Source organism: Odontesthes bonariensis, chromosome 14 (assembly GCF_027942865.1).
Source record: "Odontesthes bonariensis isolate fOdoBon6 chromosome 14, fOdoBon6.hap1, whole genome shotgun sequence".
Lineage (NCBI taxonomy): Eukaryota > Metazoa > Chordata > Actinopteri > Atheriniformes > Atherinopsidae > Odontesthes > Odontesthes bonariensis.
Window position 1 is genome coordinate 14,189,152 of NC_134519.1, and position 27,441 is coordinate 14,216,592.

At 40.9% G+C, this 27,441-nt stretch overlaps 1 protein-coding gene across 2 annotated transcripts; it reads left to right on the forward strand.

Annotated features, from left to right (window-relative positions):
- prkci (protein kinase C, iota) lies at positions 1-27,441 on the forward strand. Of its 2 annotated transcripts, XM_075483036.1 has the most exons (20): positions 230-310; positions 2,697-2,770; positions 2,938-4,493; positions 7,792-7,913; positions 9,435-9,524; positions 11,095-11,145; positions 11,846-11,931; positions 12,134-12,271; positions 12,400-12,454; positions 13,660-13,715; positions 14,623-14,799; positions 16,026-16,123; positions 16,975-17,061; positions 17,195-17,330; positions 17,467-17,554; positions 21,296-21,421; positions 21,852-21,931; positions 23,685-23,774; positions 26,604-26,719; positions 26,826-27,441. In XM_075483036.1, the coding sequence occupies exons 3-20, from the start codon at positions 4,426-4,428 to the stop codon at positions 26,911-26,913; spliced, it is 1,752 nt and encodes a 583-aa protein (XP_075339151.1). In that variant the 5' UTR covers positions 230-310; positions 2,697-2,770; positions 2,938-4,425; the 3' UTR covers positions 26,914-27,441. The 2 variants fall into 2 exon arrangements, with proteins under 2 accessions (XP_075339150.1, XP_075339151.1); XM_075483035.1 differs by lacking the exons at positions 2,697-2,770; positions 2,938-4,493 and having other exon boundaries at positions 1-310.

Genomic DNA, 27,441 nt, shown 5'->3' on the forward strand with positions numbered 1-27,441 from the left:
GGCCTTTGCGGTAGGGAGTTGTTTGGCGGACCCCGCAAGTTTTCCTCTACTTTGCTTCTTAATTTTGTTTGACTAAGAAAGGCCAAGTTATAAAACTTTACCGTCTTTGCCTCGGTAGTTATTTGCTTTGTCGACTGACCATACAAACAAAGTGTTTTGGGGCGCGGTGTTCACGTCCAGAGCCGAAGAGGGAAGGGAGGTATCGGTGAGTGTCCGCGGCGGAGCTTATGATGCCGACGTTGCGGGACAGCACCATGTCCCACCCCGGGGAGAATTCCCACCAAGTCCGGGTGAAGGCTTATTATAAAGGGTAAGAAATCACATTGCCTCTCACTATGTAATTGACTCTCTCAATAAGTTTACCAAGTGCAAGTTTTAGAGTTGGTTGCTAAACTGTTGGCTAGCTTTAGCTAAGTCGGCTAACGACTGGCTAATGTTGGTTATCAGTAGGTTTCGGTAATCTTGAGCAGTTTGGCAGCTGAAACTGTCCAGACGCCCTATTAGCGGAAAACCAGTCCCTATGTGGAATGCCAGAAATGTGTCAGCAAGACACTTACATGTTAAAGTGCTTTAACTGTAAATAAATTGTGTTAATTGTGGCATAGTATTAAAGCTTTCGCGCTAGTCTTTCAGCTTAGCTAGCTAACAGTTGCTAACTAAGTTGACTGTTTCCAGCACAGTTTGATAAGGATTTGGGTTGTTGTCATCGATTTACATTCATTCCCCATCGACAATTTTCTTAAATTACTTTTCCGTGAAAGGTCGATGTTAGATATAATGAAGGGTCGCGCTGTCTGATACCTTAACAGCAGAGAAGTTGTGAAAAATCAAGTCGACTTGCAGTGATGATGTGTATGTTGTTGGGCTACACATCAGTTCACAGTAAATCTGTCATTTTAAGATGTTATTGTACAGTTACAAAGAGCATTTCATTGGTATTCGGTTAAATCAACTAAACATTCTCTCACTGCATTTTTTAGGATCTCACAATGCATCTAGAGTGCTGTGTTGTGGTCGTTTCCAGTTAATCATATCCCTAATTAGAGTTTAAAGTTATTTCAACTCGTGATCAATCTCTGAAATTAGAGTAACTTACTTTCCCCTAAAAGTCAAACTACGATCAATAACAAATCTTTTTAAAGAGGACTTCAAATGAACACGTTAGGTCCTAGAAGTAGCACATATTCAATATTTTTGCCACCTTAAAAGTTTTGAGCATCTCGTAAAAACGTTTTTTTTTTTCTGCTCATCGCTTTGGTTTATTCTAATCAAGCTCTGATATAACTTTGCACTTATTAAAAGTAAACTATATGTATGGTAAACACATGACCTTTATAAGTGTTCTGGGATGCCAAAACTTAGAGTTGAGATGATTTACTTAGTAAATTGCCCCTCACTCTAGCAGAGAATCGTAGCTGTGTTAGTTTAGAAATGATAAACAGTGATGGAAATGATTGGGTTCAATGTTGTGCCTATGTCACACACACAACCCCCTACCCGTCTCTGTTTGATGGAGCCAATGATTGGAGGCTTGAAAAACACGTAGTGCAAGTCATCTCTGCCCGACCTGTTATACTTTTCACTGATTGTGTGACACACCTTAGGAACTCTGTAATGTGTGTTGATCCTGAGCTGTCATCTCCCTGAAGAAAGCATCTTAAGTATTTATGACAACGCTGCTAAAGAATCTCAGCTATGTTTCCCAAAGAGGAAACGCAGTATAATGGTCTCGATGTTCAGCTGTCGCAGTTACAGCAAGCCAGGGTATCTTTGAATTTGTTCATATTTTACCTCACAGAAGTGACGCCTGACAGATAAAAGATTTGGTGACGCACCAGATCAACATCTTGGATTATTCTTCTATTACTGCTGTTTCCCAACTGTATCAATCTGTAATACAATCTGAGTGCACACAAGCTTTTTTTTTTTTAAGGCAGCTTCTTTGATCATGGCTATGGTATTTCTTTAAACCAGAAAATCAAGTAAAAACCTTCTACATGTCCAGCTTCTATAATAGCTATATTTATACCTGGCATGCATATGATTTTACACCAGATAGGAAAATAAACATGGGATTTTTTTGCAGTGTTGTTGTTTTACAACAGGAGCCCTACACTTTGTAACATTAAGGCTTGGGAGTCTCCAGCATCCATATTTGTGGATTTGTGCACCAATCAGTGAAATCAACTTGTCTTGACTATTGCATCAATTCAGCATCCTTCAAAAAGGAAAATAAATCATTTATCTGACTCTTTTTACTCAGTATTAAAGTCTCCGCTTGTATTTTTTTTTTTTCCGTGTAGTGACTTTTAGGAGTCTATTCTTTCTAATTGCTGTCTGCTGCCAGCCGGTGCCAACACGTGCAGACTGGTGTCAGCTTGTAGCAGCGTCAGTCTGTCACTGGCTCACTGTTGAAGTAGATTTGCTGTTTATAAAAGAAGACATTGTTGAAGAGCAGAAACTAACATTATTTCTTTGTCTTTAAATCCATGAGCTAACTGCTTTGTGTGCTCCATTTGAGATACAGAGTAATGATAGTAATATAAAATGCAATGATGAATAGAAAAATTCAGGCTTTTACAAGCACGTATATTGGTGTGCAAAATTTCTTTCTCTTTGAATGGATAAATAAGTAGAAGATGAACTCAAAAAGGTATAAATTCTCTCTGAAAGTTTTATAAATTTCTACCCCACAGCGTTTGTCAGGCTAATGTGAATTTCCAACTTGATGTTCCACGTGATGTAATGTTCAACCCCGAGGAACTTGCAAGTATTGAGTATTTTCTGTGGCTCCCTGCATCATTGTTGTGTTTTTTTCTGAATGAAGCTGGGAGGAACATTATTGTAAAGGTTATCTGTCTGAGTAATAAAATTCTGCCACTTTAACAGATCAATATTGCTGTTAATGTTTTAAATCCCAGTCTCATCTATTAATAGATTGAAGACGAGAGTGGCTCCTACAACTGGATGATGAACACAGCTCAAAATCCTCAGGAGATGCAAGCTAAAGGTTTTGCCCTGGCCTTCAGTTCACTCTGCAGCTGGGTATCACAGTCACAAGAGAATATTGCCAAGCTTTAAGATTACACCTTGTGACAGGGTAGAACAAACCAATAGGTAGCCTTTACACCCACCTCACTCTGTTTCATCAGTCAGGCAGCCGTGGTCCTGTTCTTTAACCCAAATTAAGCTTTCAAATATGTGTTTTAGTTTTGTCTTTTGAAGAGCTGCCAACACCTGGCCTACACAATGCTCCTCATACGTCAGATCAGCTGCAGGATTCATTTGTCAGGCATGTTGTTTGGCAAGAAACTGAGATGTGCCACCTTGATGGAGAAGTTAAATTATTTTCCACTTTTAAAAGGAGTTTCTCTTCCCTTTTCAAAGATTCAGTCATCAGCATGGATGCTTTGCTTTGTTTAGATATGGGAACTGTTCCTTCTCTTGCACTTTACTTTTTCTCTGAATGCCCCTCGAGGGCTGAAACACAAAGTCACGCAGCTAACCATTCACCAGCAGTGCTGGGTTTTCACTGGAGGGCTGAGGCGCTGCTTGTGGAAGGGGTGTTCAGCATTTTTTGATTGGTTTTTAAACTCATAATCTGTGACAGCTGATTTTCCTAATGCGTGTGATGACAGCAAAAAACATAAAGAGCCTTGAGAACCTCATCGGGTTAAAACAGGCTAATCAAACACTATTAGGGCTGATTAATTCTGAAATGTTTGATATAAAGGGGCTAAAAACACTAATATCCCCAGCAGTATGGAGGCTACACGTGATGCTTGCAAACAGTATGTGAACATGTAGCTGTTTAGTTAAAATAAGACACCTGTCACTTTTATTTGGACCAGTACAGCATCCTTCCTCTCCAGAACTGTTTCTAACTCTCCATAATGTTTCTGTTCATTGGGCTTTATCCGAGAAGCTGTATTTGGTCTTATAATGTTGAAAAAAAACCTTCCCTCGTGTGGATAGCTCAGATTCTCAGCTGTATTGTTATGTCTACACATCTTGCACATTGTGTGTAACACAGTGTCTGTCATAATGAGCGACCTTGTCCCCTGGTTGAGCTGGAGTTCGCATGGTTGGTGCTGTTGTGCTTTGAATAGTGAGCTCCCTCCTGTTTAGCACTGCAGGTGGGCCATGTTGCCTGGAGACCACAACATCCTGCAGTTAAGACCAGCGGAGCTGTGTTTCATTACTGCAGACCGGGAGTGTCTGGAAGTCTGTTTTGGTCACTTCAACCTCTGCTGGGTCCTTTTGTTTCGGTGTTGGCATGTGATTCGTGTGGGTGGTGCGAAGGTGTTGCTGGGGCCGTATCCCGGCGTGGCAGCGCTGACAGAGAGACGGATCGTCCTAGGTGCTCGTGGAAGCCCAGAAAGGCACCCTGACCCTTCTTCCTGCCTGAATGCTCATCTGTGACAAATGGCTTCATGGTGGGCAGATGGGGCTGCGGAGTACTTCTCACAGCAGTTAAGACGTCAAACGCTGAGGTCAGCACTCCTCTCCTCCTTTTCCTCCCCCTCTCCCTTTTTTAATTTAGATGTGCTGTAGGACGGTGTGGAGTGGAAGAATGTCAGGTCTGCGTGGAATGCCACTACTCCCTGCTCCTCACCAGCAATAAGCTCTCAGTCACTTAACACACAATCCTTCTGCCTTAGTCACCCACAAGGAATCACACAGCATGCTTTCTTTTGTCTCAAGCGATTAGTGTATCATATTTACTTTTCCAAGGCCACGTAAAACTATTTAACACAAAGGTTATGAGCATATTTGAGCAGGTGTACCTCTTTCTATCCATGTTGTGTTTACCCAGTGATAAAGGCATTAATGCACTCATTGCAACACAATCAAAATCATGGATTTTTGTTTGATATTTGTACATTTTTCATACTTAGAATTACAGTTATTTTTATGTTATATATTAATTAAAAGTGCATTTTACCATACAGCTACCTTCTTATTTCTTTAAGGTTCAGTTTAATCATTATTAGGCTGGAACAATGAAAATACTATTGTTTAAACTTTGTAGATTAGTTGCCTAATTGTCTGAGCTCTTGTTGTTATTTTAATATGTTGCACATGCTCTTAGTTTCTGTTTCTAGTAACAATTAATTAATTAGTAACATATTAGTTACCTCGTCACTCAAGTCCTGAAGGGTTACCTGAAAAGAGATGTGCATTTTTAAGTAAAGGTACTTATGAGACTTGGTTTGATTGTACTGAACATCATTTAAAAGCCTGCTAAAACACAGTTAAAAAATAAAAGGACTTCGCTGCTCTTTGATGGCCATTAGCTGAGCGTGTTCCTCCGTTCTCGAGGAAGCTGTTTTATGCACCAGAGATGCGGCTAACATTTAACTACAGCGTAGACCAACAGTTTTCATTGAACGTCCGAAATGCACACGTCAGCTTTGAGACGCAGTTTTGGATCATCTGCAGTCAGGGTGTGTGAACAGTAGTGTAATGTTTGTGTGTTCTCTGTCTACTGATGTTATCAGGGCTTAATGAGGAAGTAGCTGTGCTGGTCCTGGAGATGAGATCAGACTGTGGCCCTGAGTAGTTGCCAGTCTTTTCCTCCCCCCTCAGAGATAATGATTAACACCAGCAGGATGGGAGAAGAGGGTGAGAAAATAGACAAAGTCAGAAGTAGGCACTGGACAAACTCTTTTTATCAGGGTTTTCTTGTACTTTATCCATTCTACGTGTGTAAGTTTCAGTCGACTAGTCACTTTATGCTCAATGGGCCTCATGCAACAACTGTTCGTACGAACAGATTTGTTCTTAAATCGTGCGTACGAGTGATTTAAGAGAATTTGCGCATTTGGCCATTTCTTCTTTATTTCGGTGACATTATGAACTACAGGTGACACGGAATTAACAGCACTCGTAATTGCTTCCCATGTCTTCGCTTTAGCAGGTCCCGTAATTCCACTGCTGACACTGCTAAAAATGACAGATTTTCCTTTTTGGATCTCTGGAAGCAGAACTTCTATCTCCCCTAAAGTTGTTCTTTTTGTGCCTTGATGCCATTCTCATGACTCAACACTTACTGGCACAGGAGATAAGAAGCACAGCCTAATATGGTATGATTATAATATAAGTGCACCTAAATAAGCACGGGTGGCATTCATCATTTACGCAGGTCGTTTACACACTTTTTCCGGAGTTAAGAGCGTTTGTTGAATGTGACGTGGCGTGTTTGTACGAGAACTTCGTATGAAAAAAGTGAGAAATTTAGAATAAAAATGTGAAAATGTTCTTGCATGAGGCCCAATGTCTTTGTATATTTTTGTGTTTGTTTGCTCCTGGTCAGGATTGATCCAACACTGACCCCAAACACTCCATGATGCCCTCATACACTGGATGCCCTTGAGGAGTGTGTTGTTTGGTTCAAGTCTTGGGATTCTAACATCCTGCAATAAATCTCTCAAGTTGAAATAAAAACCGAGTCCTTCTTTGATGGGGGCAGTAAAGACAGTAAGAGGTCTTTGCCCTTGCTGCCAGTTCCAGGCTGCTGGTACAGATTTTACACAGTATCTCCTTTTTATTCCCACCTGTCTGCTCCACTCCCACCATTTCGCTCATTTAGTCTTCCAATTTATTCCTGATCCAACACTCAGACTCCTGAGCTCAGATCTTTGTTGCCTGCAGGCCTGTAAATGCTGCTGCGCACCACCTCTGTCATCAGGTTGTACACAGATGTGGGCCAAAGGGCTGGAATCAGGTGACATTTAATCCTCCTCATGTTATGAATGTTTTGTTATGATCTACAGTTTGTGTGTATGTTTGACAAAAAGCGGCAGAGGGCGACTGATTAAGAGGAGTTTTTGGAGAGTGTTTGGGTGTTTACCTTCTGGGCAGGACGCCGAAGCAACCACCTTACGAGTACATCCATTCTCTCTTTCCATTCATTCTATTTTGTTTTTGACACCCCCCCTTTTTTTTTAGTTGTTCTTGCTCTTGTTTTTGCTCTTTCTCACACCCACAGTCATGCTGTATAGATGAATGCACACCCAAATGTGACAGACTGCAAGACACTGTCTCAAATAAGATGAAAAAAAGATCTCACCTCTTTTCTCTCTACAAAATGTCGAGCCATCTGCTCACACAGTTCATAATTTGATTTGTCTAACTTGTAATTACACCCTCTACTCTTTTCTTAATCTTATCTAGGCAAAAAGTTTACGTTTCTGGTATGACTCAACAGTTTTAAGACTAGATAATGTTAGATGTAATTGTAAATGATAACTAAGGTGATCATCAGTCGCAGCCTAATAAAATTATTGTGTCTTAATATTGGATGTCTGGGACCGGGCTGCTTCTAGTTTGTGGCAGTGTCACATGTCAAAGTGATGTCCACCTGAATGCCACCACCGAAGATGTGCAGGCAGAATGTCGCATCAGTGTTTTTATGTGCCACCTGTCGATGGTTTTGATTATTTAAAGGCCTTATCAAAAAGTATATTAATACTTTTGTTCTGTTTGTGATTTTGCTTTTGTCCTCTGTACATTAAAACTGAAAAATGTGCTGGTTCTCAATCTTCTTCTCAAAGTTGATTTGACACCAGTGCTGCCAATTCTCTTTTTTTTTTTTTTTTTTTTTTTTTTTTAATTCACCTCACTTCACAGATGTCAGTTTTTTTTTTTATTATTATTGTCATTTAATACCTTTATTTAAGCATGAATGAAAGCTCGTATTGCATGCATGTGCCAAAGCTCATGCACTTTGTTTGTAATAATTGCTCCAATAATTGGCTTTTACATTTTTTTTTTTTTTTTTTAATGCAGGGACATCATGATCACACATTTCGAACCATCTATCTCATATGAGGGCCTGTACGGGGAGGTGAGAGACATGTGCTCCATGGACAACGACCAGCTCTTCACCATGAAGTGGATCGATGAGGAAGGTGTGTTGGCCTTTCAGTGCACATTTCAGTGTGTTTTTATATAACGAACAGTGAGAGAGCAGCTCCAGTCCACTGTGTTAAAATCGACACAAAAAAGTAGTGTTAATTTAAACGCATGCCCACACAAGCACATCCCTGTCACTGCGTGGTGATTTTCAGTCTCGTCAGTCCAGAAGGTATACAGCGCTCTCTTTCAATTGTGTCAGGCAGCAGTAATAATGTCGTAGGAGAGATGGAGCCATCAGATCGTTCAGATCAGTATAAGGTCAGTCTGCCAAAACTCATTAGACGTAGATCAGTTCCCACTTGAAACTACCCGCATACAATCACTGGAGTCATTAGCATGTGTCGGTAATAAAAAAACTGTCTGGTGGTCTTTGCTAAATAAACTGTTGGGAGTTAGCTGTCTCTTCTGCTGCCCCATTAATGGATACCACGCACACACATAAAGCTGTGCAATAGGAACCAGAGTCAATGTCACAATATTAGAAAATGGTCCTGATTAACATCCTTTTAGAGTCACCAACTTTTTATATGTTCAAATTGCAGACAAATTGTCTTTTAATGTTCACTCTGATGTATTGATGCATGACTCTGTTCATCAGACATGATGTGTCTTTCAGTCACAGATACAAAACACCTAATTTAGGGTGTGTACATAAAGAAAACATGTTGCTGTTTTTGAAAACAAAGATGAGAAATCCATGTCTTTGTGTGTGTGTTGAGAATTGTGAACGACAATTATTTAAGTCAAGTAAAGAATAGAAATATTTTAGACATGGACATCAATATCAATGCATTGCTTTCCTTTAATTTTCTTTATATAGATTGTATAGTGTTTCTTTTGTGTCTCTGTTCCAGTAATGAACTCGCAAACATGACACTTGTTCCTGAAACCAAACCTTTCACTCGACGATTGTCGCCGTCCTCCCACTAGTTCAACATTAACCTACAGCAGAGTATAGCATTTTTAAGTTTGCACCGTGTGTCAGTTTCTGTTCTCGTGGGATTTATACTGTTGGCGGTTAGTCATTGTGATTAGATACTGTAGGTAGGGCACTAAGAATAGAATCTGTGGCTTTAGTGTCGCCTGATTTTTCTCGTTAATAATGATTACATCTGAGGTACGGCGTGACCTTTTGAACAAGTCGACATGAACAATTAAAAGTAAACTTACATGGCAACATCGCTAGCTGCAGTCTCCCACACACGCTCACTCCAACACAATAAAATGTCATTGAGATTAATTCTTCATTTATCAACTCGTCTTTGGAACCTAAATAAGCTAAATCTGACCACAGTTAAATGAACCGATTAAAGCTGAACAGTCAAAGTAAAGAAACAAAAGGAGAAACATTTAATACAGTATTTTATCTTGAATGATTAAAATAATGAACATCATAGAGGGAAAATCTAGTTCAAATAGTTATTTTTTTTCATGTCCTTGCTTTCCGCCTTCTTGTAGTTTCTTGCGTTTGTGTAAATGTGCTGAATGACATCGTGTCTCTCCTCCACCACCAGGTGACCCCTGCACCGTGTCGTCTCAGCTGGAGTTGGAGGAAGCGCTGCGGCTCTACGAACTCAACAAAGACTCGGAGCTCATTATCCACGGTGAGCATCACTACTTTTCATACAGACCTCGTTTTTAACGACATCTGCACAGCATCTTGTTCACAGGATATTCTTGTACGCTGTGGACTGTCAAGTAATTCAGTCCAGTTTCTCTGTCCAGAGCAAGCCTAAGAGAAGTCTGTTTTATTTTTGTTTTGCTTCTTCTGGTCCACTCACCAGAGTTTTGTTTTTGTTTTTGTTACTGAGCTGCAGCATACGAAACCCCAGGCTCAGGATCAGAGTTGACAGCCACAAAATACGATGTTTTAAGTCTGAGTATTAACTATTGTTGAAGTTTGTCTTTCCATCAGTGTTTAAACTGAAAGGCAGCAGCAATTCATGAATTTTTCCATATTACTATTGTTTTATTAGAATAAAAATAATAAATAAAAATCTCTCCTTAACTCTTTAAGCAATATAGTTATAGACATAAATTTTGTGATGTTTAAGCAGAATCAGAAAATATGATCAAATTACTCTGCTTTCATGTGCAGCCCAGTGTTTATGCATGTAATTTCAAAATAATCCATTTAAGCGTGACATCGTGCTCTAGAGTTTTGGAAATAAAAGAAATACACGACATAATGCTGAGAGGGCTTTGGGTAATTTGAAAACATAATTAGTTCCACTAAAAGTTAGATATCATGTTAAGTTGTCGTTTTGTATCAACGTAAATATCCATCTAATTGCTTTTGGCTCCCTTTGACGTCTATTTCTGTCTACGTGATGCAGCGAGATACTGCTTTCAACACAGCAGCATCAAACATATGTTTATGCTCCAGTGACCTGTACAAAAATCATAACTTCCACTGTCAATGTCTGTCTTTGAGCCCTTGAGCGAGTTTACTTCTCCGTCTTAACTCCAGCTGACAAATGGTTGTGCAACTTCGTGAATTCAGAGGTTGTGGTTAATTCAGACGCTGGGTAAAGTGTCGTATATGAGGAGCTGTACGTTGCATTTGATTGACAGGCTGTGTGTGTATAAGCATTTAACCTGAGGGTAGTGAGGATGGGGACTGTAGTTAATGTAGCGCTTTAATCAAATCAAAGGTGCCGGGTCAGAAGTGCACAGGATGCCACTGTGACGGCAGAGGATGACTTGAGGTGGGGGTGTTGAAGAGAGGATATGACGGTGCCGCAGGGGGCCGCCAGGTCTGCTAGTTAACAAGCTTGTTGTCTGTAGCCCACGCCTCGCCTCTGACTCACACTGCTCCACGGCTGTCTCCCCCTCGTCGACCACTATAAGGTTGTTTCCTTCCCGCGTCTCTGAAAGACGCAAACGCGCCTATATGGGAATTCATTATGAATCACTTTTTTTTTTTTTTTTTTTCTACAGGTTGTAAATCTTAAATCGTCTTCATTTTTATAGCTCCTTTAAACCTCAGCAGCTCTACGGAGCACTTTAACAGTGTTTCTCATTCACTCACACACACCCGACGGCTCAGGAGAAAATTAAATGTACTCAGTACCCCGACAGCATCCTCACATGAATGCCATCAGATTAGCCTGCCTCATCAGATGATGATGATGATGATGAATTAAAGACTTCTTCTCCTCGTTTTCTTTCTAGTGTTTCCGTGTATACCAGAGAAACCCGGTATGCCTTGTCCAGGAGAAGACAGTGAGTCCTACCTTTTCCTCTTTTTGATTTACCTCATTTTACTTAAGATTTAAGACACTGAAGCAAAGGGCTTTAAACTGTGAACAATGATCAGATGTTTTTGTTTTTTTGCTTCATGTTCCGCTTGCGATTATTACAAAAATAAATAAATATTTTCGCCAGACCCTGGATGTACTGTTTATTTGTTTTGCAAGAGGAAACAGATACCACTGAGACACTGGATGAAAAAATGTCCACCCACATCTTGGAGATCAATTTAGTAATCCACTATAATTAATGGATTGTGGCACTTAAACCCAGAGATTACAACCTACAAATATAATAATATTGATACTTGCCTAAAAATCCAATTTCTGTCTTACTGCAGATAAGAGTATGGATTTTAGAAAGCAAAGAATTTAACTGAAGCATGTGCATTTGGCTTACAGAGTAAGATATACTGTAAACCCACAACCTTTTGAATCATTTCTGAACATGGTTTGCAAAGGAAAGATGGTGTTTAATGAATAAGCTTCTTGTATAAATCATGCAAATCTGTGTCATGTGAACACTTTGAAATATCCTGAATATTGTGGCAGCTTTGAAAATATTCCAGCAGATCATTGAGGTTCCTGTTTTATCAATTTTCACAGATCTAAGCTTAAAGCTTGAATGCTTAAGAATATTTGGATGCATTAACGGGATCGTTCTCTCTCCACAGAGTCGATATATCGCCGCGGTGCCCGACGCTGGAGGAAGCTTTACTATGCGAGTGGTCACGCCTTTCAGGCCAAACGTTTTAACAGGGTGAGGCTCGATGCTGACTTTGATCTAACAGGATTTGTTTCGTAAAAAGCCCTTCATCCATTCATTTTTGTGTTTTGATGTTTTCCCATTTGTCTGGTTGATTTGTATGCTTGTTTTTCATATATTTCACATCACTTAATAATTGTATTTGTGGAATATATGTACGGTGTTTAACTTTTCTGGAATATAACCCCCTGTGCAGCGAGCCCACTGTGCCATCTGTACAGATCGAATCTGGGGTCTGGGAAGACAAGGTTACAAATGCATCAACTGCAAACTGCTGGTGCACAAGAAGTGCCATAAATTGGCCACAGTGGAGTGTGGCAGACCAATGATCCAGGTGAGATCTGTGACTGTCATGCTCATTAGTCTGATGGCATCGAGTGGATCATTATCCCCGATGACTCGTACATATACTGGAGACTTTATTTTGCATGCTGATACTTAATACTGAATATCGTTGTGTAGGAACCAATAATGCCCGGTCAACCATCGAGACAGTTAGACCCAGCTGAACAGCAAGGTAACACACACATGCACACATTACTTGTCTTAAAGTGTTTGATAAGAAATAAGAATCGAGTCGTTCTGTGAACCAAGTAAAGATTTATTGATGTCTGGAAGTGCAGAGAGGCAAACTGTGGCCCCCATTATTCGTCTGTTGCTCATTATAGACTTTTGAAACATCAGCGCCACCTTTAGATCTTTCTCCCTTGAAATTATGGCTCTAACCCCCACAGTGTACGCTCTCAGACTGTGTAAATTCTTATGAGCAGATAACAAACATAAGCATAATAGTGCTCTTTGAACAATAAAAACTGGATTCAGCACATGTTGCGGAAATTTAGATGGAAATTAATGTCTGTCAGATTATTTTAAGTTGATGTGGAAACCTAAAGAGAACTAACCACCATGTTTGATTTTGAGGAAAAATAGATGACTAAATCCATAGAAATAAAGGAGCATTTCACCAGTTGAGTCAATGGTGGATTAAATGTTTTTTTGTTTTTTTTTAATGTATTTATTGATTTTACCTATTATTATTTTTGTTCAACTGAAGTTGTGTGAACTACTTTAGAGCCACAGCAAGATTTTTACTGCTCATAAGTCCACTGCTCTAAATCCAAAATCCCAACTAAAAGACTGATATGAGTGAAAAGCCTGGAAAAGGACAAATGCTTCTCTTTTAAATCTCTGCCACAATAATGCCCATCCGTACGCTGTCCAGCGTGTCTGACACAACTGCTGATGTACTCGGCTGATTGGCGACGAGACGCGCTGGCCAGTCGCTCTGCGTGAAGTGACGCTGAGCAACACATGTTGATCAGCTGTATTTGAGGGTTTGCGTACGGCACCAAACACGAGTTAAGTCAGGTGGTTGAAAGGATGACTGAAGTGAAAGATCTTTGGATCATAGTTACTGCTGATAACTGAAACTTGTGCTGTAGATACTCACTATTCACTTGGGATGTCGTGGAAACATTGAAATGTATCACAGAGGCAAAGTTGTGTGTTTTTGTTGAACTGTGAAGAAAAGGTTCAGAACAAACTGGGTATCTTCTAAGCAGCGAGAAATTAATCTGGCACCGCACAGAGTTGTGAACAAAGTGTGGGACTGTCTCTCACCTATTTTCTCTCCTTTCTCTGTCATCTCTCCTGCCCCCCCCTCCCTCCTGCCTCCCCTTCTGTCTGTCTGACACTGTCTCCTCTCCCTTTCCTCTGTTTCAGGCCCTCAGAATAAAGACTCCAGAGAAAGCTTGACTTACGATGGAGAGGAGAAGGAGGTGAGAAAGAAGGCTTTTTAAATGCTCTTGATATGTAACTCATAATCTGTCACCCTGTTGGCTTGATGAAGATGTTTGCGCACATATTTAAAGATGGAGAATGCGTGCGAAAAGAACAAGTATCCAGATTAATGTGCCTTTGGATGATCTTTCTTTTATCTGCTCTGGCTGTGTGATGGAGAGCATGCAGACGTAGGCAACCTTGCCATTGCTGTGGGTATTGATTTCCTTTTGGTGGAGCTAATTAAGTAACCTTTTATCAAAGCTCTTAACACCAGAAGCTGATTAATGGCTCAGGTTGTAGTTTGGGGGGGGGGGGGGGGGGGGGGTTAGTGTAGTTTGGGTAAAGCTGGGGAGCTGAAGATGAATAAATTGAAATGAACGATAGAAATAAAAGAGGGCAAACATAGGATCATAGGTTCTGTGTCTGACTCTGGGGATGAGGGGAGGTGGGACGGCTCGGAAGTCGAAATGGTTCACAACAGAGCCGATTACAGGAGAGAAGGGGAGATCGGTGAGGAAATGATGAAGGTATGAGTCATGTTTACAGACAAGTGGAATTGTAATATGAGCGTCCAACCTAATGGAGGCACATTGATGGTTTTTAATAGAGACATGAAACTCATTACCAAGATTTATTCTCAAAAATGGTGAAAGGAGGGGTTTTTTAATCACATCTACAAAATCACCCAAAGGAAATCACTTTCCTGTCCAAACCAAATTATCTGCTCTGTCAATAGTTCAGTGAAGAAATTGTATTTAAAAAAAACGTTGATGGGGTGAAATGATTCATGAGAAATTATCTCAGCGCTGACTTTTTGCTCATCACGTTAACCTGTTTACTGTTTGCTTGATAATATTTCACGCTCTGCCCCTCTCCTTCCTTAATTGTCCCCCCCACCCCCAGGCACGCAACAGTAGAGACACGGGGAAATCGCCCTCCAGCCTGGGCCTGGCTGACTTCGATCTGCTGCGGGTCATCGGCAGAGGCAGCTACGCCAAGGTGCTGCTGGTGCAGCTGAAGAAGACGGAGCGGATCTATGCCATGAAGGTCGTCAAGAAGGAGCTGGTCAATGACGATGAGGTACTGCCGCCTGATTACACTCTCCTGTGTTAGTTTGTGAACCTCATGTTGGCCCGCTGAGAGACAAAAGTGCAAATAAAACGGATTTTAAATGCAGTGCGTGAGACCACAAAAACGCTCTTTAGCACAGCACACAGATTTATTTTAAATCCATCAGAGACATTTACAGCAGAACTAATTTTGTAATGTTTAAGTACATATTTTACAATAACATATAAACAGATAATCATCTGTTCTGTAGAAGTTATTCCATTATTATCTTCATTATTTGAAGAAAACAGATGGAAAAGACTGGTCACGGTCTCCCAAAAGCAAAAAGTTACATATTCAAATGTCTTGTGAGTGTAGTGATACAAAACAAGTTTGAAATAGCTCAAAGTCAGTCAAATTGACTGTTTCCTAGTTCAGAAATGCATCACTTGACCGATTAATTCAGCTTTGGATTTCTTGTTCAGCAGGATTTTTAGTAGTGAAACGAGGAGCACGGCTTGTGCTGAATGTAGAGGAGCCACTTAAAGAGCTGTGAGGAGGGAAAATCAGTAATTCAATATCTCAGAAGATAAACTCTTCATGTTGAGTATGTTCTGCATGACAATAACACCACAACCCCCTCGTTTGTGGTTTGAGGAAGTTAGTTAATGGTGATGTCATCAGTTTTCTGTCTTTATGTGTAATTAACATAATTAACACGATCAATGGGACCTGATCTTTATAGCATAATGAACATTTGTCTGATGCAGTTGAACATTCATCTTGTGTATCTTGTCTGAAACACTTGACATACCTCTTCAAAGCCATCAGTCTTTCTAAGAAGGTGCAGATAAACCATCATGTCATCAGAAATTGATCTCTGGGAACACATGTAGCATCACAGCCAGCGGCAACAGGAGTAGTTAGCCTTGATTAGACGCACTTAGTGTGATTGACAAATTGACAAGTTCCTCTCGATCAATGCTGAGGTGTTCCGCCATCACTGCCCTGTCAGCTTGAGTAGCATCCGTGTCCAGACATATTATCATCCAGACGTCAATAGAGTCCTGCTTCTGCTTCTCCTGGCTCAGCCCTTTTTCTCCTGCAGCTGGCCACCTTCCACACAAGCGAATCTCAAGCTTTGTTGCATTGTCGATGGAACTCTCTGCTTATTCAGCTTTTATTAGTTCAAGGGTACTACGTCAGACTGATCTCGGATTGACATTTGGGTGTGTCTTTGTGTGTTTGTCTTCAAGGACATCGATTGGGTCCAAACAGAAAAGCATGTCTTTGAGCAGGCCTCTAATCACCCCTTCCTGGTGGGCCTCCACTCCTGTTTCCAGACTGAAAGCAGGTGAGACTACTTCTCCTGTTTGAGTTTTATTTCCAAGACTTTGGCAGGTCTGGGATGGGGAACTCCATCACTTTTATTAAACCTATTTCTAAGTTTCAGGGACTACAGATGCATGTGTGGAAAAAGCTGCATAAAGGCTTTTGTAGCTCCAGAAGGAAGTCTGATAAATGGCGTCAAGTCAGGCACATGAGTTGCTTTAAGATATTAAAAAAAAAATTAAAATTGAATGTAGAAAAGTTACATCGTGGAGGAAATCAAGCAGCTTAGCAGACATCTGTAGCCCAGTCTTCCTCTGTTCTTAAGGATGCCAAGATTGAGGCATTATTAGCTGCTATCAGCAGGCAGTTAGGATTATGGGTAATGTTGGATTCCCCTTTTTACAAGAATGTTGACACTGATTCAATGCTCTTTTAAAATGACACAAAAAAAACGTAACAAAATGTCTTTTGATCCACAAGTTTTGGACAGCTGTAAATAGAAGCTGTTACACTGAAGTCATAGCCTAAAACAAAAAACAAAACGAATCAAATGAGCGTTTCAATATGACACATGGGAGTGTTTCCTCACCCTCAGGCTGAGGTATATTATGCGCTCGTATAGGTAAACAAAGCTCTTTGTTAAGGTCAGGGACTGAGTGTGGTTACAGTTAAGGGTCTTGTAAATTCCCCACCACAGTAAACTTGATTTCAGTATGACATTAAACATTTATGACTAAAAAAAAAAACAGAAGTTCCCAAAAGTTCCCAGCTGGTAGAAAAGCAGGATGCTCAGATCTTGTTTTCTTGGGCTTTTTACACCTACGCAGCTGCAGATGGTTAAAAGAATGACGTATTATTTGTCTCTTTCCACAGACTCTTCTTTGTTATTGAATATGTGAACGGTGGAGATCTTATGTTCCACATGCAGAGACAAAGGAAGCTCCCAGAGGAACACGCCAGGTACAGGCTTTCTCCTTTTCTTTTTGCAGTATTTCTCATGTTTGATTAAAAAGTGTTAATCATTTGTCATTTAATTGCTTCATGCAGCAGCTTGAATTTTGATGAGTTTTTAATTGTTCTCTCCTCATCTCAGATTCTACTCAGCGGAGATCAGTCTGGCGCTCAACTACCTCCACGAGCGGGGAATCATCTACAGAGACCTGAAACTGGACAACGTACTGCTGGACTCTGAGGGACACATCAAACTCACAGACTATGGCATGTGCAAGGTGTGGTTTACACATTAATGTGTGTTCTAATGATGCCGCGGTGCACTTTGGATAAAAGCACCTACAGAGCTGCAGAAGTGTCGGTTTACCGCCCTCTGAGATGATTTTAAAGCTGATTATCTTTCTGTGTTTGCAGGAGGGTTTGAGACCAGGCGATACAACAAGCACTTTCTGTGGTACCCCCAATTACATTGCTCCCGAAATACTCAGAGGAGAGGATTACGGTGAGAATTACACATGGAGGCACTTACTAGAAATGCTATCCGATCATTAGCTATTTAAAAAATAAAAAAGTTTGAGGCATAATGTTGGTTTGTGATCATGGATGGTAAAGCAGTGCTGAACAAACCAGCCCTTATTTTGCAACATATTGCCAGGAAAATAAGAAATAGAGTCCAAATATTCAACAAAAATAGTTTGAAACAGCTTGAATGTCAATATTTGGTATGGGCACCTCTTCAACACAGCCTGAACCCTCTAAGACAAGCTTTCTTCTCATTTCTAGTAGACAAGTAGTCTTCAGGAATAGTTCTCCAGGCTTCTTTAGGACACCCCAAAGCTCTTCTTTGGATGTCGGCTGCCTTTTGTGTATCATTCAAGATGATACACCCTGCTTCAATAATGTTGAGGTCCGGGCTCTGGGGAGGATTCATCCCTCCATAAGACCTGTTGCCACTGATTTTCTGTCCACTTCTTGTGTCATTTGGCACAGCTCAGCCTTTTCTCCCTGTTTCCCTTCCTTTAAGAATGGCTTGTTGACAGCCACCCTTCCACGGAGACCATTTCTGATGAGGCTCCTGTGTAACTGTCTCTCAGGTGTCAGGTCTTTGCTGGATTTCTTTCCAGTTTCTTAAGGACATCACTTTCAGATACTGTACGAGTTTCCTAAAACTTCTTAAAGGACACACTGCACACCATGCTAGTATGTAAGCAATTGGCAGATAGCTGTTTGGGAATCATTTTCTGTTACAAAGAGTGTTACTTATGGCATTTTTCAGAATGTGAGAAAATCACGTACCTTTTTAAAGAGGGCTAAAATAGGTTCTTTGCAGTGTGTAGACAGCACTGGTTCAATGTCTGTTTATGCTTCAGTGGTTCATAGGTCTGTATTAAGGGGCTTAAAGGTGGGGTCTGTGATGTTTTCTGGAGCATTTTTTATCATATTGTCTGAAAACCTCACGACCCCATTGCACCCACTAAAATAGAATGTTTGGAAAAAAAAACAAAATATTTTACTCCATTGTAGAGGGTGTAGCAAGAGGAAATGTCTGACCAATAGAAGTAATGATGAGAGTTACTTCTATTGGATTCTGACACGCCAATCAACCGTCAGCCCCCCTCACCCCTCACCCCTGCGCGTTCACAGACTCGTTTATGTGTTTTGAAGGCGTGGTTTCGAGGGGTGGGCTGAAGGGAGCGGCAAGGTTGTGTATTTTCAAAAATATAGCTTACAGGAACCGTTTTTCCAAGATCTCAGACCCCATCTTTAACAAACGGTCTGAAAAAAGCACCTTATGTCCACATTGAAAGACCATCAGACAAACCATTAAACTAACTCAAGACCGCTTTAAAAGATTACAAGAATATCTTGCTGCTTGGAAGTGTAATATAAAAAAATGAGGGGTGTCTCAAGACTTAAAGCTGCAGTCTGCAACTCTTTTTCAAGCATAATGCCTGGAACTGTCCGGGGATTCTGAAAGTAGTACATTAAATACCCCAATACAAAAAAAATAATGAGTTCTCTAGGTCCCCTATATGTCCCGCTAGGTCCCTCCAAAGCCAGCAGGTTTGTTTACAAAATTGCAAACCGGACTGGTAAAAGGTAACCAATCAGGTTACGAGCTGGGCTCTGCTGCCTGTCAATCACCGATTGTGCACGCGCGATACAAGGTAGGCTCGTCCCCACGCTTATTTATCTACTATTGAACTTCATTACGGGCTAGTCTACTTACTGTGTCTTCCATGATCGCAAATGACAGGTGAGTTGATGAATGAGGAATCGTGTACGCGCATCTGGCGTGCACGTAGACGTGCACGAGTTCTCATGTGTTTTGATGGGGCGGGACAGGAAGTTGAATAACTTTTTATTTTTCGGTTAAAAAATAAGCATTTCTTGCATTTTGCGACTACGGAGGTCACCGTTTTCAACTTCAAGCGTTCTGATAGATCATGTAAACTCTTAAAATGCCAAAAAGTAGGACTTTACGTATGACAACAACAAATCCTGCAGACTGCAGCTTTAAGACGTACAGAACTGCATGTGAGCTGTTCATCTAAATGACAGAAAAACAAAAGAGCTTAAAGTATTTCTGTGAAATTAAGACTGCAAAAAAAAAAACTTTAAGTTTCTTAAAGCACCTCTTTAAACTCACAGTACAGAGTGTATTAGTTAAAAAAATAAAATGTGATTATGTGGCTCACTAAACATATATGAATCAATCTACTGCATCCCAGCTCAGGGCTGGTTGTACAAGTATGTAAACACATAATGCAATAAAAATAGAAAGAGCTCCCTGGTAACCAATGTGGTATCATAGCGACAATTTCCATGGTTTAAAAAAAAGAAAAAAAGTTAGATTTAGATGTTAGATGTTTAGAAATCCTGTGCTTATTTATTTCAAAGGAAAACAACAGCTGTTATTCTAGCATAGACACTTTATCATCACCCAGACGGAAAAAAACAGGTTTTAAATAATGTTAGTAATGATGGTTTGGTTCATTAGCAGCTCACACAGCTGTTGACTGCGTTATCTGTGCATCCCCTCTGCTGTACTGTACAGAATCCATTTTACTGCCTTATTGGAAATAAAAATGAACCATTGTTTTATGTTCTATCCTTTATCTTGAAGACAAAACAGTCCAGTTAATCTGATCAATAACTTATTGACTCCTTTTTGTGTGTTTTTGGCTTTGATCAGTTGTGCCCAGCTTGCTTTGTTGTGTTCTCTGAAGTCAAACATCAGCCCCTTTAATTCCCCACGCTGACCTTTCTGTTCCACTGAGGGAGGGGTTTAGCTGATGAACGTCTGTGGTATTTGAGATCATTTGTTTTTTTTTTTAAATATATTCACACTTACTCTGAACACATGGAGCAATGGACGTGACGGTCGGTTGAACAAAGGACTGGCTTCTCAACAGGATCCAGCTGCACGATGCAGAAACTTCACGTGTCGTCCACTTCAAGCTTTGCCACCTTTAACTCGCCGCCCACTCATGAAAATGAATGCGCCCAATTATAGTTGCACTGCCATCTGCTTACCTTAAGTTGTATGACTCTCTGAGGGCATTCTGGCTTTCATCTCAGCTATTTTCCACTCTGACGAGAAAAATTATCTTTGAAGAAAAAAGAAGCTTTGAATAACGAGACGCGGTGACCATGAATTTCTGACGCGTCAAGATCAAGACAACCTGTTCCCGCCAGCTTCTGGACATCCTTCAGACGTTCCAGCATCCTTCATGTTTAGTTGGTTTTTGCCATATGAACTTTCTGTGTGATTTCTGCACTTTCATGTTACACCCAACTTAAGATCTGTTGCAGTTCGCACACAAAGCCGTTTGTTTTCTTACTCCTGGAACACACCCTACATACAATATCCCAACCCCAAACTCAAATAACTCATCTCTCCTCTCATTTTAATCTTTTAAATGTTGTATTAAGCTGCTTGCCTTGTCCTTAATTAACTGGAGTAGCAGCTTACTTGTTACATTTCTTCTCTGTGCTCTAAAATGATCAATATGAGCATTAAAGTTTATTTGTTGATGATAAAGGTGTGATAATATAAAAAGACACCAGTTTAATGCTTTGTGCAGTCAATGAGAAGCAGAGTTTTGTAAGAATTTCCATTAAACATGCAGAAGCATTGCTCTAAAAGTGGATGCACCGATCATTTTAAAGCATCGTGGGTCTTACTTTACACCTTTTGTGTCAGATTTATAAGCTGTAACGGACAATATGTGTGTCTCAGGCTTCAGTGTGGACTGGTGGGCGCTCGGCGTGTTGATGTTTGAGATGATGGCGGGCCGGTCGCCGTTCGACATTGTCGGCAGCTCCGACAACCCAGACCAGAACACAGAAGACTACCTCTTCCAAGGTAACGCGCACTCAGCTCAGCGCTGTAGCTGCAGACAAGGAAAAAAAACAGCCGTGTGGAAGCAGGCGACACCTTTTTGTTGGCACCTTTATAACAGCTTCTTTCAGTATCAGGCGTGTGCCATCTGTTACAGGGAAATGTGGGAAAGTGCGTGTGTGTGTGTGTGTTTCCTCATTTCTTTATGAATATGTTCTCAGATGTGTATTTCTTACCATTTGTTACCAAGTGTTTTTACAAAGTATTCACAGACTTGTTATTATTAAAATCACATTATCACAGCCATGGATGCATAATCAAAGGGCTGCTGTATGTGCGACATGTGGGCTCCAAACTGCAGCAGTGTTAGTAACCTCGGTCATTTCATGTCATCTAACTTAACCCCCTCTTCTTCTGCAACCCCCTCTCATTTTCTCTTTCTCACTTCCTGCAGTAATATTGGAAAAACAGATCCGAATCCCCCGCTCGTTGTCAGTCAAAGCTGCCAGTGTTCTCAAGGGATTCCTCAACAAGGTAAGAGAAGACGAGACGGGCTGATATTAGTCTTATCCAACGTCGGCTCCTGCTGAGAATGACATCGTTATTATCACTCCTGCTGCCATCTCTCGGTGTCTTGCCTTTTTCTTCTCTCTGTCTCACCTCTTAATCACTTTATTTTCAGGTTCCAATCTTTTTTTCTTTGCATTTTGACACATACCAGAACAGATCTATCAGACCAGCAAAATTCAAATAAAAGACCTCAATTTAGCAAAAGTTTGAGAAGTTTTTGCCTTTTTGTAGAGATTTTGTCCTCGTGACGAGGTGGAAATGCCTCTTCAAAGTACAGCCTACATTTAACTCCTATGACGGGCCGACTGTTATCTCATCAGTAATAAAATAAAAAAAACCTTTCCACAGTCTCCCTCCTGATGCAGCCATCCATGATGTCCCCCACAGATTTGAGGACTGGTGTTTTTAAACCTCCAGTTCAGGATTTTGCCCGTTGCATCTCGTCTTTCTTTCTAAAAACGTACATAATGAGCAAGTTGTGGATGTGAGTAAGAACCACATGTCTATGGGGTCGCAACTTTTCAATCACGAGGCTGACTCACACTAGGTGTGAGTCTTGAAACTCTTACTAAACAAACACGAGAAGCTGTTACCTCAGACATTACCAGTTCTAATTTCTGTTCTGCATAATTCTTTTGTTTCTGTTTTATTTTCAATACTCAGACGTTATGCTTTTTATTTATAATAAATACATTATAATGCATTTAAGTTATAAGCAGATCCCCTTATCAGAGCCTGTGTATGATGGTTGGGGGCACTGTTCCCTCTCAAACTCTTACCCCAACCCTTCAATGACTGGCAGAGACAACTAAACATTCAATTGTAGTTTTTCCCCAAAATCGATGTCGACAATGATCATTGCCAGAAATTTTGTTTGTTTCAGAGTGTTTCGGGGCCCAAACTGTTGCTTCTGTAACTGAATGTTGGTAGTAACACTGTCAGAGTAGGAGTTCTGCATTTGATTATTTATCTAAAAGTTAAGAAAGAGGATGTTCTCCACTGTTCTCCAAACACACTTAATCAATTTCAGAGTCACAGGAAGCAGGAGCCTGTCCCAGCTGTCATACACACTGGACAGGTCACCTGTCAATCATTGGGTTATACATCAATTTAACCTAATTAATCTGTGGGCTTTGGGAGGGAACCAGAGCACCTGCAGAAAACACACACAGGCAACGGGGAGAAGATGCAAACTCCCCACTGAGAGGCCCCAGCTGTGGTTCCAACCATGAGGCAGCTGTGCTAACCACAGTAACACAAGTTATCAGTACATCTCAGAGAGTTAAAACAACTTACAGCCTTTTTTTTTTTTTTTAATATTTTCCCAGAAAAAGTAATAAAGAAAAAATCCCAGTGAGAGTACTGTTAACGTATTGAATCAATCAGCAGTTTAGGTTCACACCCTTAGACTGTACCACCACTGTGAACTCTCAACAACCTGGTTTATTTACTCCAAACCAGTTAATGGAATCATGTCATTTGTGTTTTCTTTTCTGAGGTTTTAAAAGTTGGCTTCAGATTTCTTTGACTCGACGGACATGTTCTCACACCTCCTCACTTTCCCATACTCTTCCCTTCCTAAAAACCCCACCATCTTTTCCACCGCCCTCACAAATTCTCTCCTTCTCCTCATTCTCGCTGGGTATTTGACATGTTATCTCTCCTCTGCCATCATCTCCCACTGTCTCTCACCCTCTTCTCACCCTCACTCCCACAGGATCCAAAGGAGCGTCTGGGCTGCCACCCTCAGACAGGCTTTGCCGACATCATGGGCCATCCGTTCTTCCGAAACGTCGACTGGGACATGGTGAGTGATTTGATTTCTGCTCTCTGCCTGTTTCATTGTCTCCTTCTCCTTCTCTGAATTTGCTTCATTCCTCTCTTCTGTCCTAGTTTTCATTATAATTTCAAATGAAGGGAATCATCATCGGTGCATGTCAGTTGCCAAATAGGTCAAAATAAATCCATATACTGAACTTTTAGGAAAACAAACAAGAAAGAAACTGCTGCCCGACAGCAGAAGGACAAACAAGTGCTTTGGTGGGGGTCACCGTCTTCCTCTCGTGCCCTGCAGGTGTAGCCGCTGTGAGAGCTGGGGGTTATTGCATCCTCATTGAAAGCAGGCAGGCAGGAATAAACAGCAGACAACAACAACAGATAGGATGACTAACACACAGACCGAGACACAGAGCCAAAGATGGAAAGGAAATGAGGGGAGACAGATCATATAGAGCTCAAATGTTAAGCCCTGGATGTCTGGATTGTCAAACTGTGGTTCGTGTTCACAAAGGAGCCATGATTAAATCTAATTTCAGCCTCTCTCTCTCTCTCTCTCTCTGTCTGTAACTTCACTGTGAAACTTGTGAAACTCTGAACTCCCCGCTGAGGTTCCAGTAATCAGAGAGAGACGGATGTTTCTTCCTCTTAAACTGTAGTTCATAGCCTCAGTTACTGATACCGAAAACCACGTCTGACTACTTTCATGTGTTTTGCTTTGACTTGTGCTTGTGACTGTGTGTGATCTGTATATATTGTTTATCTAAAAACAGATCAAGTGTAATTATGGATGTAGAGCAGAGGGCAGGAAATCAACATAAGTGTCTGTATTCTGGGCATCTCAGAATTACTTTTAGGAACACCGGTGAAATTTAAACTATGACTAAAAATACTCGGATACTTTCAAAGCTTCCTGTTCTCAGTTTCAGCAATGAGTGAGATGTCATTTAAGAGTGAGCGAGATTCCAGTTTTATGACACTTGGGACTGTAAATGAAACCAATCCAGTGGAGCCAGGACTCGCACGTTGAAATGGAAATAAATGCAACTAAAATATATTTTTAGTTCAAAAGTAATTCAATCATTTTTCTTCATCGTTTAATTAAATATTTAGAAAAGTAAAACAGTGTGGGAGTAAATGTTTACGTTGACATTTGCAGAATGTTTTAAATCAAGTAAACAGCCCAAAATCATTAGGATATAAACTGCAGAAGGGCAGCACATCCTCACATTTAGGACGCTTAAAACCAACGTTTTTTTAATGTTGTGAAGGAATCTTCACTATTTTAATGCATCAGATTAGAAATGCACAAATGGCACAGATCCAAAGGACTTTATATAGGCTATAAATGCTTAATGCCTTTATAGAGGGACTGTACTTTTAAAACGGTCCACGTGTCTGGGATCAGGTGCTTTTCCTCTCCAAAGGCAGACAACATGTGCTGGTGGATGACAGACAGGCAGGGCAGCTCAGCAGGGATTACCATGACCTCTTTTTCCCTGTTTGGTCTGGAGCAGGGACCCAGCAGTCGGTCAGAGTGTCTGGGCGGATCAGCTTACACTCCTCCACCCGTCTCTCCTAACACAAACCCAAAAGTTTGCCCTTTGGTCTGCAGGGGGAGCAGTTGTTGGCTTCCAAACAAGCAATCTAACAAGCAGGGTGGAGATGAGGTTCATGGAGTTACCGGAACGCTCAGATAAATGTAATCACAGGCAAGAAAGTGGGTCAGAGTACAAGGTTTTAGTCGCACTTTGTGTTTTTAAAGGCGGATTCGTGTGTTGAAATAGACCAGACCAACAACATCTGTGGTGTGATCAAACACTGAGTGGTGGTGTTGTGCTGGGTTATCATTGCTGGTTCATCTCGACCTCTTGGGCAGCAATTTGTTATTCATATTAACTCCTGATTGTACCATCAGAGTTTCTAATAACTGATGCCTTCACAGCTCTTGTCTGACCAACACTGTGTGATCTAAAAATGTTTACTTTGACTGTAAAGTGAGAAATTAACATGAAGTCCCCTTATTTTTCTTTCTGTAAATATTCACTGGTGTTGTTACCATTTAAAGAAACTACTACAGCCTTTCAAGGCTTTATAACTGTTAGTACCTCAATACAAACTCTTACAACTTGTTGCCAGCAACTAGTAAATAAATAAAAAAAAAAAAGAGAGATTTGTTGCTGCTGCTTTTATGTCCCTTTGCTGGATTATAGAGTTCTCATTGACTTTCATCGTCTTTGCAATGCTCATGTTTTAATTCCAGTAAATCACGGAGCTCTCCGATTCATCACAATCCATGAAACCGTCACTCATTGTACAGTGTATGCTGGGGTTGGCTGGTCTGCTTTGTCCCCCGGTCGACTCAAACAGTGGTTTACTGGTATATACAAAGCTATTCTCGTTCTGCTCCCATCCAAGCCGCTATCCTACACCCCTCTGATATATATGAGAAGCTGCTGTCTTTGCCTCCAAAACTTAACCGTCTCTTAAACTCGCAGTGAATTGGGAAATGTTTGTTTGGAATCGGCTTCAGATCCAGCTGAATCTGATGCAGGTGGTTTCATTAAACATATTCAAAGAAGTTCAAATTTTGAGGCAGGAACATCTGGCTGCAAATGTTAATGTACTTGCCCCAGTTTTACCCCGGATTACCGTCGATATCTTCTGATGTGTTCATCGTTGTCTGTGTAGTTTATCCGCACAACGTGACTTTACTGTTGGCATATTTCAGCTCTGATCGAGCCGCTGCATCTTTTGACAAGAGCAGTCTCTTAAGAGAGATTTTAAATTGCAATAAAGTTGAATAAATGTAAGAAAAACGATGTTGTGTTCCTTCCTGATTTCTTTGGTGTCATTTCAGCTGGAGCAGAAGCAGGTGGTCCCTCCGTTCAAGCCCAACATCTCAGGGGAATTCGGACTGGACAACTTTGACGCCCAGTTCACCAACGAGCCCATCCAGCTCACACCTGATGACGAGTGAGTCCCCTTCTTCACCTGCTGTTTATTTTTACATGTTGTGTTCAGATAATTGACACTGATATATATATCTATTTATTTAAAAAAATATTTCTGTTAATTTTAGTGACGTGGTCAAGAAGATCGACCAGTCTGAGTTTGAGGGGTTCGAGTACATCAACCCACTGCTGATGTCTGCGGAGGAGTGTGTGTGAGAGGAGTGACGTCTGTGCTCATGAACACCGCCCACGCGCACACACCCTCACACACGTGTTTACGTGATGTCTCAGTGTCTTCAAGCTGCATGGTTACGAGACAACCCAGCGACATCAACCTTCTGTTCGGGGGCTGCACATGCACAGTAGAACGCTTATTTGCCAAAACCAGTCTCACACTCTGCCATTTATAACCACTTGCCCTTAAGCCTCCTTCTTTATTAATTATTTTTATATCATGTAAATCTGCACTGATATCAGTTCTGTCATCAGGGCCTCTCTATCGTTAGCCAACATGGCCACAATGTTCTTCCAAGGTTGCTGTACGTGGGGGGTGGGAGAGAAAAAAAGGACTCTGACAGACTGAGCATCCTCTCCTTCCAACCAGTGGGGTGTTTTCAATGCATATTTTATTTGTATATATAAGAAACTATTATTGAGGACAAACGTTAGACAAGGCCTTTTTAGCTTCAAGCCACAGTCAGACAACAACGGAATCATCTTTGTCTCGACTACCCCCCCCCCCCC

Bases quoted from the DNA above. Each gene is read 5' to 3' on its own strand.
- prkci (XM_075483035.1), top strand. From the start codon at position 228: ATGATGCCGACGTTGCGGGACAGCACCATGTCCCACCCCGGGGAGAAT. The intron at 11,146-11,845 runs GTGAGTCCTACC...CTCTCTCCACAG, and splicing joins GCCTTGTCCAGGAGAAGACA to AGTCGATATATCGCCGCGGT. The intron at 17,555-21,295 runs GTGAGAATTACA...TGTGTGTCTCAG, and splicing joins ACTCAGAGGAGAGGATTACG to GCTTCAGTGTGGACTGGTGG.